Source organism: Dendrobates tinctorius, unplaced genomic scaffold (genome assembly GCF_039654945.1).
Source record: "Dendrobates tinctorius isolate UK_male_01 unplaced genomic scaffold, ASM3965494v1 ptg000008l, whole genome shotgun sequence".
Taxonomy (NCBI): Eukaryota; Metazoa; Chordata; class Amphibia; order Anura; family Dendrobatidae; genus Dendrobates; species Dendrobates tinctorius.
The window spans coordinates 72,462,052-72,476,891 of NW_027361676.1; the positions used below are offsets into that span (position 1 = coordinate 72,462,052).

Below are 14,840 nucleotides of genomic sequence, written 5' to 3' on the forward strand. Positions count from 1 at the left end.
GGAGACCGCCCATTGCCGCCAGAAGTTGGACCGTATATTGTGGACTTCATCTGAGGACTCTACGCCAGCTGTTGTTGGTACATCAACCCCCATCGGACTGTATATGGATGAGGACTAGCGGAAACCACAACAAGTGCTGTTTAAACCTCAGACTGTCGCATTAACCCTTGTTCTTCCCGTAATTCTTGTTTACTGTTTATCAACTCCCTGCGAGATTTGCATCTTTACTTTTAAATTACACAATATTGTTATACCACATTGCTCTTCAATCCCTGCGTACTGCATTTCCGCACCTGCTTACTTTGGAGAGGCACACATCCCCAGAGAAGAATCTCTGATAACACCACTTTGGGTTTATCATAAATTTTAACCTAAACTTTACAAGCCAATATCTCCACAATGTAGACAATAAAAATTAAAGTGTTTTATTCGGCTCTGCTGCCGTTATTCCATAATGTGACACATTAAACATGCTCAAACTGGTGAAAGGTCCTCTTCTTTTTCTTTTTTTGTTTTAATCAGATCATTTTTTGTTGTAAAAGATATCAAAATGCATTCACATTTTTATTTTATTTTTAGAAACAATCAAAACTATAGAGGTGTGTAGTTGGTGACTTTACCAATTCCCAGCATATTCTTGCCTCTATCCCACACTTTATACATCCGGGTTAGCGTGGGACAATTTGGGACATTCTCCTGGGGGTGGGGGGACCCATGTCTAATACTGACATTGGCAATTTCCATTAAGCTCCTTCTCCAAGTACTTGACCTGATATCCCACAGTGCTCGGTTGTTCCCCAACTGTGAGGCCAAGAAGTAGATCCAGGCATTCAGATAAGCCAGTCCACCCTTATTTTTTCCTCTCTGCAGGGTCTCTAGTTTTATTCTGACTTGTTTCTTTTTCCATTATCTGAACAAGCTATGTATTGTATAAAAGAAGGTCATGGGGATCCATACTGGGGTATTATGTAGGAAATATAAAGGTTGAGGCACGAGAATCCTTTTTATTAAATCGCCTGTCCTGATTACTGACATTGGAAGTCGACACCAAGTGCCTATTTTTGTTCTGAATTTTAGTAATATGGGAACCAGGTTAGGAGAATAATCTTCCTGGGGCCTTGCAGTAACCACTACCCGAAGATATTTAATAGTATTTGCTACTTGTATCCAAGTATTCTCCAGGGATAAACCGGTGATGAAAGGTCCTCTTTTAAAGGTGATATTCAGGACTTTTAAAAAATATATACCATATATATTTGCTATATACCTGCCTGTTGTGCCCGGCACCGTTCTCCACCGGCGTAGCGTAATCTAGTGATGAGCGAGTATACTCGTTGCTTGGGTTTTTCCGAGCATGATCGGGTGGTCTCTGAGTATTTTGGCGTGCTCGGAGATTTAGATTTCATTGTCTCATCTGCATGATTTACGACTGCTAGACAGCTTTAATACATGTGTGGAATGCTTGCTTGTTAGGGAATTCCCACATATATTCAGCCTGTCTACAAGTCACAAATCATGCAGCTGAGGCTATGAAATCTAAATCACAGAGCACGGCACGCCAAAATACTCGGAGACCACCCGAGCAAAGAGTACACTTGCTCATCACGTAATGTCAACAGAGCGACAGTTTCTCTTCCTGTTCACAAGGTGGGACAACCGGATTGACAGCTGTATCTCTGCTGCCTAACTGTAGAGAAGTCGACTGTCAATCAGCATGACACCAGTAGTCCCGCCGCCATGTCAACAGGACGAGAAACTGCTGCTCTGCTGACATGGAGCAGCTCAATCTCTGGCAGGAGCGGTCAGTGACCAGTGTTGGATATAACAGGCAGGTAGCTGCCTCTGTTAGTAAAAATATGCCTTTAAAGAGAAAAATAAATCCTGGATATACCCTTTAAGCACCTAGGTATTTTTCATGCTAATTTTCCAAGAGCCATAACCTTTTTTTCCCCCCTCTTTCCATCGACATTGGCCTTTTTTTGGGGCAAGATGAATTGCAGTTTTGAATAACACCATTTTCTTTACCGCATAATGTGATCTTGTAAGGTATTTGTGATTTGTCTCCGGTATTTTCTGAATTTACAAATACTTTTTCTTCTTTATGATATATTTATATAAATAGCGTTGTAAAATTGAGAATTGATGGAAAGTGCGGTCAAACACAATTTTTTATTTTTAGATTTCTCTCTCCTTCGTTCAGTTTTTTGTTAATAAAAATAAATAAACCTGCCTAAAACTTTTGCACAGTACTGAGTGTGAATATGTGTGTATATATAATTCGATTGTGTGCCCTTCACTATTTGTCTCCATCGTTTTCAGTGTTTGACTACAGCTACAGAGACTACATTTTGTCATGGTATGGAGATCTCAGCAAAGACGATGGTCAGCTCTACCACCTGCTCTCCGAAGACTTCTGGGAGCTGTCCAGACAACTGCGCTGTCGGCTCGCCCATATTGATATTGTGAAGGTGGTCTGCAATGACGTGGTGAAGAATCTACTCACTCACTTCTGTGACCTCAAGGCTGCAAACACCAGGTAACAAGCTGGAGTAAGCATCTGTAATGTATTCTGTGTAAAGTGATTATCGGCCCCTGCACAAAATAATGAGAGTGAGGAGACGCTCGCTCTGGTTTAACTCTTCCAAGTCTGGATAATGACATTAGGAATGGAAACTATAGCTGGGTCTTGTCAACGTTGTGTTTGATGAAGGTCATCAGTACATTAACTTGGGCGAATCTGTGTGCTGTAATGTGTACAGCTTAGGCGACTTTCACATTAGCGTTTTTTAGCGCTGCGCTTCGTGCGCAATAGAAACGTATGCAAAAAACGCATCATGCGTTTTGCATGCGTTTGCTTTTTTTGGCACATGCATTTTAACCAGTTTCTAGCCATGTTAACTCTTAAAACGCATGCGATTTCAAACAAACATGCGCACGCCTGTGTTCCCATAGACTGTAATGTGTTATTTTGTCGCATTCTGTGTGCACCCGTGCACATGTGTTTTTTTTACACAGGTTGGACAGACCAAAAATGAAACGGGTTGCATCCGGCTCACCTAGGCGCACACTACAAAAACGCATGCCCACGAAAACGCATACGAACGTGTGCAAACGTTATACCATGCGTCCGCCATGTTAAACATAAGGGCGCACGATGCGCTGCGCTAAAAAACGCTAATGTGAAACCAGCCTTAGTTTGCAATTCTTTAATGACATTCTGTAGAGTTAGAGGTTGTCTTGGAGTTTTATATTGAAGGCTTATAGGATATCAATATATGATCGTGGGGGTGCTACATCAGGCAACAACGATGATCAGCTGTGGCCGGAGGTGCTGAGTTGTGAATAAATGGTGGATGTGGAGTACCTGACCGCTGCCACTATACCGCTTACTTAGCTGTGCAGCTACGCAATTCGGCACATCCAGCTGCTGCCAGCAATGGGAACAGTGTGTTGCCAAGACATTGATGACCTATCCTACAGTCCGTTTTATGTATTTCTATCTTCTTGCAAGTGCAGGAATGATCATGTAGTTCTGATTGGCTTTAAAGAATGATGCGATTGTGGCCCCTTCTCTGTCCGTGGATTGTGGCCCCCTTCTCTGTCTGCGGATTGTGGCCCTTTCTCTGTCTGCGGATTGTGGCCCCCTTCTCTGTCTGTGGATTGTGGCCCCCTTCTCTGTCTGCGGATTGTGGCCCCCTTCTCTGTCTGCGGATTGTGGCCCCCTTCTCTGTCTGCCGATTGTGGCCCCCTTCTCTGTCTGCCGATTGTGGCCCCCTTCTCTGTCTGCCGATTGTGGCCCCCTTCTCTGTCTGCCGATTGTGGCCCCTTTCTCTGTCTGCCGATTGTGGCCCCTTTCTCTGTCTGCCGATTGTGGCCCCCTTCTCTGTCTGCCGATTGTGGCCCCCTTCTCTGTCTGCCGATTGTGGCCCCCTTCTCTGTCTGCCGATTGTGGCCCCCTTCTCGGTCTGCCGATTGTGGCCCCCTTCTCGGTCTGCCGATTGTGGCCCCCTTCTCGGTCTGCCGATTGTGGCCCCCTTCTCGGTCTGCCGATTGTGGCCCCCTTCTCGGTCTGCCGATTGTGGCCCCCTTCTCTGCATTACTGGCGAAGTGCTGCTTTCTTGGTGTCCCTTTGCTTAGTAGATGTGCTTCCCTGACCTTTGCAGTCATACAGCCGGTGTTCTCCTCGGACAGCTGAGCAGACCATGGGCTGGTATCTTACTTTCACCTACTGTTTGGGGTCTCTGATGTGTTTAGTCTCATTAGTGCCAACGACGTGAATACTAATTAGTGCTATTTAATTATTTATTGCCACCAAATAAATGCAGGTATAGTGTGCGTCTCATATCCCGCTCTATACAACATCCTGGTCCATTACTTGGTCTACAGCCAAGTCGTCATTCGCTTCTTCCTTCCATTGTGAAGGTCATTATTGATTGTGTTTCTCACAAACTCTTTTAGACTGGACAGATGGCTGCTTTCACTTGGTTATTGATTCGAGTTTCTCGTTAACTGGAGCTGTTATTTATGACGTTACGGCTCGAGGCTAGAGTATTTCTTAAGTATCTTTGTGTAACAGTTAAGAATATTACAACAATTTACTCTGATCGGCTGCTAAAAAAGACAAACTTTGTCCAACTTTTTAGTAAACAGAATCTTATGACCCAAAACCAACACACAAAAGGGAAAACTCTGCAGGAAAAGTGTGCTGTGAAATGCTGGCGCTTATGGGGCCAGTGTGATCGTCTTATCTCTAATATAGGAATTTTTCTTTAGTTAAAGGGTACGTGTCATCAGAGAAAATGACTTATTTAAAGGCATAGTCCAGGATTATATTATTTTTCTCTTACTATGGGCCTAAGAACTAACAGGCAGGTAGTTGCTAACGAACTGTCTGTTATTCCTGGCACCGATCCCTGCAGAGCAGTTAGAGACCGATTTGGGCAGCAATGCGGCAGCTTGTGTTGTCGTCACATCGGCAGAGCAGCGACCTGTCCTCCGCTCTGCTCTGTTAACTGAGACATGACTGCTGACTGAGAGCCGCCGGCTCCCTGCAACCTAAAGGGCCTGTTAAACATAGCAATATCGCTAAAGCGTCTATATGTGACACTTACCTCCGACCCGGCTCCCCCGCTGGATTTCGCTGCTCTCGCGAGATCGGTCTGGTCCATTTCTCGTCGTCGGCTTCCTGCTGGCGCCGACGAGCGACTCCATGGACGCGGGAGGAAGACTGTCATCATCGCTGCGTCTGACAGGTAAGTATCGACCGCCGACCGCTGCTATGTCGCTGGGGAGATCTGCCTGTTTGGCAGCTCACTAGCGACCATTTAGCGATGCACCAGCGATCCTGACCGGGTCATATTGTGGTTGGGATCTCTGGTGCATCACTAAATGTAACGGGACCTTAACTGCGGGGAGACAACTGTCTAATCAGCATGATATTGGCTTTCACACCTCATCGTCAGAGCAGCCTGGAAGAAGAGCTGCTCTGCTCTGTTTACACGGAGCTGCTGGATCATCAGCAGAGCGCGGTCTGTGACCATTCTGAGCCGGTGCCGGGTAGATTCTATAATATATAACAGTACTGGACAACCCCTTAAACTCAAGTTTTATATTAAATGTCTGTTTATAATGTATTGTTTTCTTTCTATATAAATATTTTTTTTTTTTAAATCCTGCCGTGTTCACACAGGGCACTAAGCCTTATATATTAGCCCCACACACCCTGTTATGGAGAGATCACTTTTCAGTAGTCATCTCATTATTATCACAATCAGGATAACAATGACAGATAAGGTCTAACACCAGACAGTTCACGGCTGCTGATGTCACAGCTCCCCCCTCCCTGTACAGTGATGTATAGATCATGGAGCATTTCTAGAAAAGAACTTAATGAGTCTGTTCCTGTCTATTGCACCTGGCTGCTGTAAAGTACAAATCCCAATACTTTTTAACAGAAACTCAGACATGATGGCTGTCCCCGTTGTCATGTACAAGAAATAGAATAATACAAAAATAATAAAAATTTAAAGTCTGATTTTTGTCATACTGACATGCTAGCATAATGCAATGGCAAGACATTACATTGTACAATAAAGGCTGGTTTTCCAGTAAGGTGTCTTTTTTTAATTTATTTTTTTAAAGTAAATTTTACTTCTAAATGTGTATTTTTATTATATTCATCCCACTTGATCTGGTGTCTGTTATGATCTGGCATCCATGTTCATGTCGATAGTGGCCTCTTTTGTAACTTGCATTATAGACCTAAGCGTTATTTTATTCCATAGGCTTACTGTGTATAAAAATATAAAGTCATCTTTACTTGCTCCCTGCCTCTCCAGCGCCGACGTTCCAGTGCTTCCCTCATCCTTTATTGATATGACTGCAGTCGTGATGTCGGAACTACTTCATGTGACCGCTGCAGCCAATCACTGGGCTCAACAGTGATGTGATCGAACACTGCTCAAGACCGCTGCTCCCAGTGATTGGCTGCTTTGCTCACGAGATGTCATATAGATGTCACCGCTACAGAAATATCAGCACAGATTGGGGACTAGCAGAGAGCCAGCTGATGAGCGGCAGGGGGTAAGTACAGCCGATTTTGCAATTAATACATACTAGAATCACATGGAATAAAAGATTAAAGACCGCCGGCACTTTAATTATCGAAGCGTGTTATCGTACCTTCACGCATTAATTGACATTTTCTGGGACATTTGAAGCTTCGTCCCCATTTCATCTTCAGAACTGTTCATCTTTCTTTTAGTGAATGTTTGCACAAGTTCTGATGTCTTTTTGGGACATTCGCACATAAAATGAGCGTTCAGTGGTTTGTAGTAACTTGGTAATGTGTCTGTTTCATTTAACTTCAGTTTCTTTGCTTTCCTTTTTGTTTTGTTCCTTTTTCTTCCAGACAGGATGAGCAGCCAAGACCTTTTGCTCTTCATCCCTGCTTAAAAACCAGCGAGGAGGAGCTCCAGTTCCTGCAGACGTGTGCCCAGGTGCTGGTTCTGTGTCTGATGCCCACCCGGGATGCCCAGTCTCGCAGTTTGCGCATTGTTCTTTCTGAGATACTTGCCACCAAAGGTGCGTACAAGGATCAGATCCCTGCCATTGTTTGATCAGTCTCACACCTTGTGTAACTACCATAATAGCACATTTCTATTTGCTAGATTGCCTAAAATGACATTTCTATTAGTTACGGTACGTTGAAATGAGATGTCACAGCTTGATATTCTCTTGTTTTGTTTTTTTATGATTACTTTATTAAATATGGTTTCTTGATTTTATGCCTTCACATACAAAGTAAGCCAGTCTGTTGACAGAGAATTTGTTTTAATATTTTTTTTCTTAATTATTTGTGATGTGTAGTTCATTACAGTGAACGCATGCATTTTCTATATTGTTAGCAATATAGGAAGGAACGTTTCTGCTTCTCGGCCACTCTTGCTTTATTTTACCATGAAAATAGCAAGTGCATCTAATTAAATATCATGGTTTTGTCAGAACGGCTTCTTTTCAGACCACAACAAGCTCTTTGTAGTCTGATGCTGCAGTTTTGTTTTCCTTTTTCTTTCACTTTCTTGCTTACGAAACCAAATGTAAGTTAGAAAGAAATGGCATCTAATAATGTGCACTTACATTTTCTTAAAGGGAATCTGTCCCCAAGTTTTTGCTACCTCCGCTGAGAGCAGCATGATGTAGAGACCGAGACCCTGAATCTAACGATGTATCAGTTAGATTACTGGGTGTAGCAGTTGTGACACAATCGGAGTGCTTGGATATAGAATGCAGCAGAGCTAAGCAAGCTAAGCCTGCCCACTATCTCTGTATGTATATAGTCTATTGACAGTGAGCAACTTATCACCGGTGGAGGCGCACTATTACTTGCGTACCAGCTGGGCACAGAAATAACATCCTGGTGATAAAATCTTCATTGTAAGTAAACAGCAGCACCCAGGCTGAAAAGTGACACATCATTGAATTCAGGGTTTTAACCCCTACTTCATGCTGTCCTCAGATTATATACCAAAAACCTGCTGACAAATTCCCTTTGGGTTTACACAGGCGCTGCAGACACAAAATGTCATCTTTATATTTTAATTTAAAAGTTGCTTTACAATTTGCAGGCATCATGACAATAAAATTGTGGTTATGCCTCATTCACACGTTCGTTTAGCACAAACGTATTTTATCCGTTTTTCAGTCAAGGATTTGACACCTACCCATCATAATCTGTAGTGCTATTCACATGTCTGGTTTTTTTTCCAAGGACCGTGTGTCTGTGCAAGACACACACAGACATGTCATATTTTTTTTTCCCGGCAGCAAAGATGAAAAGGACTAATACAAGTCTGTGAAAAACACATACATCCGTGTGCTGTCACAGTTTAACCCCTTCAAGCCGCAGCCCATTTTCGTTTTTGCTTTTCTGTTTTTCACTGCCCTTCTTCCCAGAGCCATAACGTTTTTCTTTTTTGGTCAATATGCCCGTGTGATGGCTTGCATTTTGTAGAACAAGTTGTACTTTTGAACGACACCATTGGTTTTACTATGTCATGTACTCAAAAATGGGGGGAAAAAATTCCAAGTGCGGTAAAATTGCAAAAAAAGTGCAATCCCACAACAGTTTCTTGGATTTTTTTTTTTTTTTTTTAGCGTGTTCACTAAAGGCTGAAACTGACCAGCCTTTATGATTCTCCAGGTCATTGAGTTTATAGACACCAAATATGTCTAGGTTCTTTTTTTATTTAAGTGGTAAAAAAAAAATTCCAAAAAAAATTAGATTTTTTTTTTTTTTTTTTTTAATTGTGTTATTTTGAAACGGGGTGATTTAAACTTTATTTTTAAAAACTTTTTTTTTTTTTTTACTTTTGGCATGCTTCAATAGTCTCCATGGGAGACTAGAAGCTGCCATATAACCCGATCGGCTCTGCTACATAGAGGCGATGAACAGAACGCCTCCATGTAGCAGAATACCTCACTTGCTATGAGTGCCGACCACCGGGCGGCGCTTATAGCAATCCGGCATTGACAACCATAGAAGTCTGCAGGAGACCTCTGTTTGTCATGCCAACCCATCGGTGACCTGCGAACACGTGACGGGGGTCACCAATGGACAGATTTCTGGCCCGATGGCTGGAAGCGCATGTTAAATGCCCCTGTCAGTTTGACAGCAGCATTTAATGTGTTAATAGCGGCGGGTGGATCACGGTTCCATCTGCGGCTGTGCCGGGCACATGTTAGCTGTACAAAACAACTTACATGTCCTGGGAAAGATGTGGGCTCATCGCCAGAATCCACATTAAAGGGGGAGACACGACGTGTGCTGTACTAGTACGGCGCATGTCGCAAAGGGATTAACATTGCAAAGTAATTAATCCATGTGTGAAAAACACTGCTGACACACTGATGGTAAAAATGGACACACAGATGACACACTGATACAAAACACTCATTAAACACAGACGTGTTAAATGTGGAGGTGTGATTAAGGGCCCCGTTACATTTAGCGATGCACCAGTGATCCCGACCACGATTAGACCTGGTCAGGATCGCTGGTGCATCGCTAAATGGTCGCTAGTGAGCTGCCACACAGGCAGATCTCACCAGCGACGCAGCAGCGGTCGTTACTTACCTGTCAGACGCGGCGATGATGACGTCCTCCGCCCGCGTCCACATGTCGCTTGTCGGCGCCAGCAGGAAGCCGCCGACGAGAAATGGACCAGGCCGATCTTGCGCGATCAACGATAACCAGCGGGGGAGCCGGTCGGAGGTAAGTGTCACATGTAGAGATATCGCTAGCAATATTGCTGCTGCGTCACAAAATCGGTGACGCTTTAGCGGTATTGCTAGTGATATCGCTATGTGTAAAGCCCCCTTAAGACCTTTAAGGGAGTCTGTCAGCACAAAATGACTGTTCAAACTAAACACAGGCGCAAAGGGTGCGCTCCAGCACTTTTGCTTGGTTTGATCAGTTTTTGGTGCTAACCAACTCCCTTTTAATTGGAAATTGCATTGTTTTTAGGGACACATTAACAATATTTATTATTATTATTATTATTATTATTTATTATAATATGTTTAATAACACTGTCCAAGTCAGGTTGTGTAGCGGAGACGACATGATTAACTAATCTTATGTCCTTTTTAAATGCTGAACATGAAAATCATATTGAAAATGTGATGTTCATTCTTGTTTGGAAGTTATAGAATGAAAAAAGGAAAGAATGCTCAGTTTAATGAATTACTTTTATTAGAAATTCGACTGTTATATTCCACGTCTGGAGCATTTCTTCTGGTCATCTATCTGTATACATTGCAGGGCACTTTTTACATTTGTGATATCACTATAAAACTGAAACCGCTCCCCATGTTCGTTGCTAAGTGCACCACAATTAATGGGCTAGACATCTCTATGTCTAAATGTGAGTAGAGGATATGCGGAGTCAGGGACATTCTGCAGCCATTTTCTCATATGCCTTTAAAAATTAATCCATACGCTGACGGAAGCTTTAATCTCTGACGTTTCCTAACAAACTATTTGACACGATTCTGAATCCTTCCATCTTTCCATTTTGCTGTCTTTCACACGACTCTCACCTTTTTCGTCCTTTTTGAAGTTGCCTGATCTGGGATCCAATATTTACTCCTTGCTTTTGTCTGTGGAGATCCTTGGAAATGGTGACACAAATGGGTAAACGTATCAGAGTTGGTATCGAGTACCTTTGCGGCCAGTTTTGTGAGTTTGCGTTGAATAGGGATGGAAGGATGACTTAACCCAGAGTAACACTCATCGGCTCATACACTGCATCCTTCTGCCCTAGTGTAAATGATGATCAATGAGGTCAGTCCTTCTTGTGATTATTTAATCCGTTAAGATTGTCCCATTCACAGAAATAACAGAATTTTATGTAGTTCACTAAAATAGTGATAACTTTAAAATCACAACACATACATACAAGTCTGTGCAGGTTTTCAATGACTGTATAGATTCCTTTAGTTTGTGTTACATATGCCAGTGGAACTGAAGGCCACATATTGCGGTTGTCAAAAAGCACTTCCTTCATCTGAACTTTTGAAGACTCTCTATAATGAACGCCAAGTTCATAGGAGGGCTTCTTTAAATTTAATCTGGTAACAGCACGATGTTGGAGCTGAGAGCCTGGTTCCAGAGAAGTCTCTTAGTGGGCTGTGCTGTTTTTTTTCTTATCCAATAAAATTTAGTGTTTTGCCAGCAGGACAAACCTCCTCCTGACTTGTGACGTTCTAGCGATATTGCTAGCGACATCGCTGTGTCTGATACTTACCTACGACACGCTCCCCCGCTGGTTATCGCTGATCGCGCGAGAACGTTCAGGACCGCTTCTCGTCGTCAGCTTCCTGCGGCGCTTCCTGTGGAGAGACTAGCGTGGAGCCGGGCGGGAGGACGCAGGATCGCCTAGTGTGACAGGTAAGTAGCGACCCCCGTCACCAGTGATGTCGCTGGTGAGATCTGCCTGTGTGGCAGCTCACTAGCGACCACTTAGCGATGTACCAGCGATCCTGACCGCGTCATATCGCTGGTCGGGATCGCTGGTACATCGCTAAGTGTGACAGTACCTTAACCCCACTCCCCCCACTGGTTAGCAGGTTTTGTCAATATACAGTGTACACAGATTTGCTGTTCTACTGGGCTGAGCGTGTCCTAGTCATGTGTCCATATGGGCTGCAAACTGAATATTCAGTGGTCACATGACTTGCATGTCAACTGACGAGCTGTATCACACATACTTAAGTCAACTGGTGGCACGCTTGTGATATGTGAAGAAATATGTTTTAACCTACAGTATGATGTGGTTCAATCAAGGGAGATAATGTGCATTGTAGGAAGAGGGAGAGACATATGATATCATAGGCATCATTGAAACTTGGTGGGATGACACACATGATTGGAATACAAACCTTGAAGGCTAGGACTTATTTATTAGAAACAGGATTAACAAGAGGGGAGGAGGTTTTGCATTGTATGTTAGGAAACCCTATATCTCCACAGAGATCCAAGCTTCAGAGAATGGTAACTCTGCGGAAACTGTTTTGGGTAAGAATAAAAGGAGAGAAGAACAGAAACAAAACTATTGAAGGTGTTTACTAAAGGCCACCTTGGACAGACAGAAAATATGGATAAACTCTTTTTACATCAGATGTCTGTTCTCAAAAAAGTACATGGTGATCATGGGAGATTTTAGCTATCCAGATATTTGTTGGGAATCTCTCTCAGGCATAAGTAATGGACTCAGAAAATTCCTGCTGACAACTTTATCTTTCAAAAGGTAGCAGAGCAAACAAGAGGATTGGCCATCTTGGACCTAATTCTCAACAACCATGAAATGGTTGAAGTAATGATGACTGGGAGTTTAGGAGGCAGCGATCATGCTATCCCCAAATTTTGCATTCCAAGAGGAGGAAGACCAGTGACAACTCAGACTTTATAGAGGGTATGAAAGGTCTGATGGATGGATGGATGTTCTAAAGTACAGAAATGTTCAAGAAGTCCCAGAAGATTGAAGAAGGGAAAATGTCCTTATCTTCCAAAAATAAAAGAAGATGGAGCCAGGAAATTACATGCCAGTGAACCTTACTTCTATAGCAGGAAAGAAAATCACAACTACAGACTGCAAGGAATAGTACTAAGCAACATCACAAGTGAGAAAGACTTGGATATATTAACAGATCACAGACTGCACATGAGTCAACAGTGTGATGCAGCAGCAAAAAAGGCTAACAGTTCTAGTATGTAGTAAGAGAAGCATAGAGTCTAGATCACGTGATGTAATTATCTCCCTATACTCCTGCTTGGTCAGACCTCATCTGGAATACTGTCTAGTTCTGGGCACCATATTTAGAAAAGACATTGAAAAACTGGAGCACTGCTGACAAAAATTGACCAACTATGAGATTGTTGCCTCAGTGAACCATTCACAGTTATCTTTTGAAGAGAATTGGCGCTCCTGGATTAAATATAGATCTACCCTCAAGCCTCTACAAGTATGAATATTTGATCAACTCGAAACTTGGTCTGTGATGTTTCAGAAAACTTATCCCCTCTCTCTATCTCTCCTCTACATTCCCCCCCCCCCCCCCCGCCTCTTTCTTTCCTTCTCTTTCCCCCATTTTCTTGGTTATTTCTATGTGGTGTTATCTCTTGATTAATCATTGAAAGGAAAAGAAAAACTGGAACAAGTTTAGAGAAGTTCTACAAATTTTTGTCCTGTGAGGAATGGGTAAAGGGAACCTGTCGCCTCCCCAGGGCGTTTTTAAGTAAAAGAGCCACCTTCAGCAGCACTAAGGGTTCATTCTGTGAAGGTGGCTCTTATGCATAGGAACGCTGAAATAAAGAGTTTTATAAATTCCCTGCCATACCTCTATTGTGCCAGGGAGGTATGTTTTCTCCCCCCTGTGTCAACCGTCTCGCAGCCGTCCATCTCCCTCTTGCCTCTGTGCATTGCCTCCTCTGCTCCTCGTTGCATGCTCTGCAAACATTTCTCGGGCATGCGCCGTGCGTGCTGCCCTGGAACTTACATGATGTAATGATATGGCGCCTGTGTGGAGTGGAGGTCACAGATACCGCCCCGCCGTGTTATGATGTATTCACACTGCGGGGTTGAGAATCTGGTGCCTGCGCAGTGAGGATCTCTGCACCTGTCCCCATCTCCCTCGTCCTCTTTCCGAAGTATTGCGGTGGTTATAGCATTGCAAGTTGACTGAAAAAACAAATAAACTTTGAGGATGAAGCTGGAATAACACCCTTTGTGCTCAATGAGGAAGAGATTTATTAATTTCTTCATTTATGACAGAGGTGTGTGATACAGCCCTTATCAGTTGAGAAATAGGTCTTGGGACCTGTTTATCTTCAGTCTGCAGCAGGTATTGATACATGACTAGGACAGGTTGCAATTTGAATTATATCAGGGGACACCACTTTATCTCATTCTCTGACAACCCCCCCCCCCCCGAAGGTCAGCAACTGCCTCCATGTTCAACCAAGACGCAGACTCTCAATTCTACTCCAGTCTCCTTTCTCTCGAGTGATTTTGTTATGTACTCCAAAAGATTTGGTGCTGTTTTTGCTCTATTCTGCAAAGCATACTAATTTTTGCTCTGAGTTGCAAAAAAACGTTTAAGACAAAAATAGACCCTTTTTGACTTTGCACAAAATTTATGAACCACGTGTGTCGTTTTGAAAACTTTGGCACAGAAAACAGCAACAAATACCACAAAACAAAAAAGAAAAGTGACTTTAAAAAAAAAAAAATGCCAATGGTGGAATCAGTCTTTATTTTAAAACTTGTGTCAGACAGAATATCAACAAAAATCAAAACGATCAGTGTCAATCACTCCTTGTTGAATCCCAGCATAAGAGTTCTGGATATATATCCATCTGCAATAGTATATGCAGATGTGAAATAAATGCAGGCAGTCCCTAGGTTGCAAACTGTTTGTGGACTGTGGTTTATAAGTAACTTGAATATGTAAGTTGGGACATGGCCAGGAAAAAAACTAATGCTCATCTCATCCAAGCTGGGACCTCTCAGGATGCTTGCTGTCTAGTCCTTTTCTTTCTGTTCTTCGCTGCATCTCTAACCTGTTCACTATAGGCCTGGTTCCGTCTGGGTTCATGATCCGTCAAGTGCCTCATCTTCTGCATCTTCACTACAGGCCAGGACCTACGGCCATGTCCAGACTTCAGAGATCACTGGGCGTCAAAAGATTGGTGGTCGTCTTAATGTCACAACATCGCAACCTAACAGCCCACACTGACTTCTGAAGACTGAACGTGACCGGAACATGGCCTATAGTGAAGT

At 43.0% G+C, this 14,840-nt stretch overlaps 1 protein-coding gene across 2 annotated transcripts in view; it reads left to right on the forward strand.

Annotated features, from left to right (window-relative positions):
- SNX25 (sorting nexin 25) overlaps positions 1–14,840 on the forward strand; it is a 385,706-nt gene that overhangs the window by 203,156 nt on the left and 167,710 nt on the right. For both annotated transcript variants that reach the window (XM_073578576.1, XM_073578585.1), the window contains exons 3-4: positions 2,320–2,536; positions 6,911–7,083. In XM_073578576.1, coding sequence (XP_073434677.1) covers positions 2,320–2,536; positions 6,911–7,083 — 390 coding nt within the window. The remainder of the gene's footprint in view (positions 1–2,319; positions 2,537–6,910; positions 7,084–14,840) is intronic.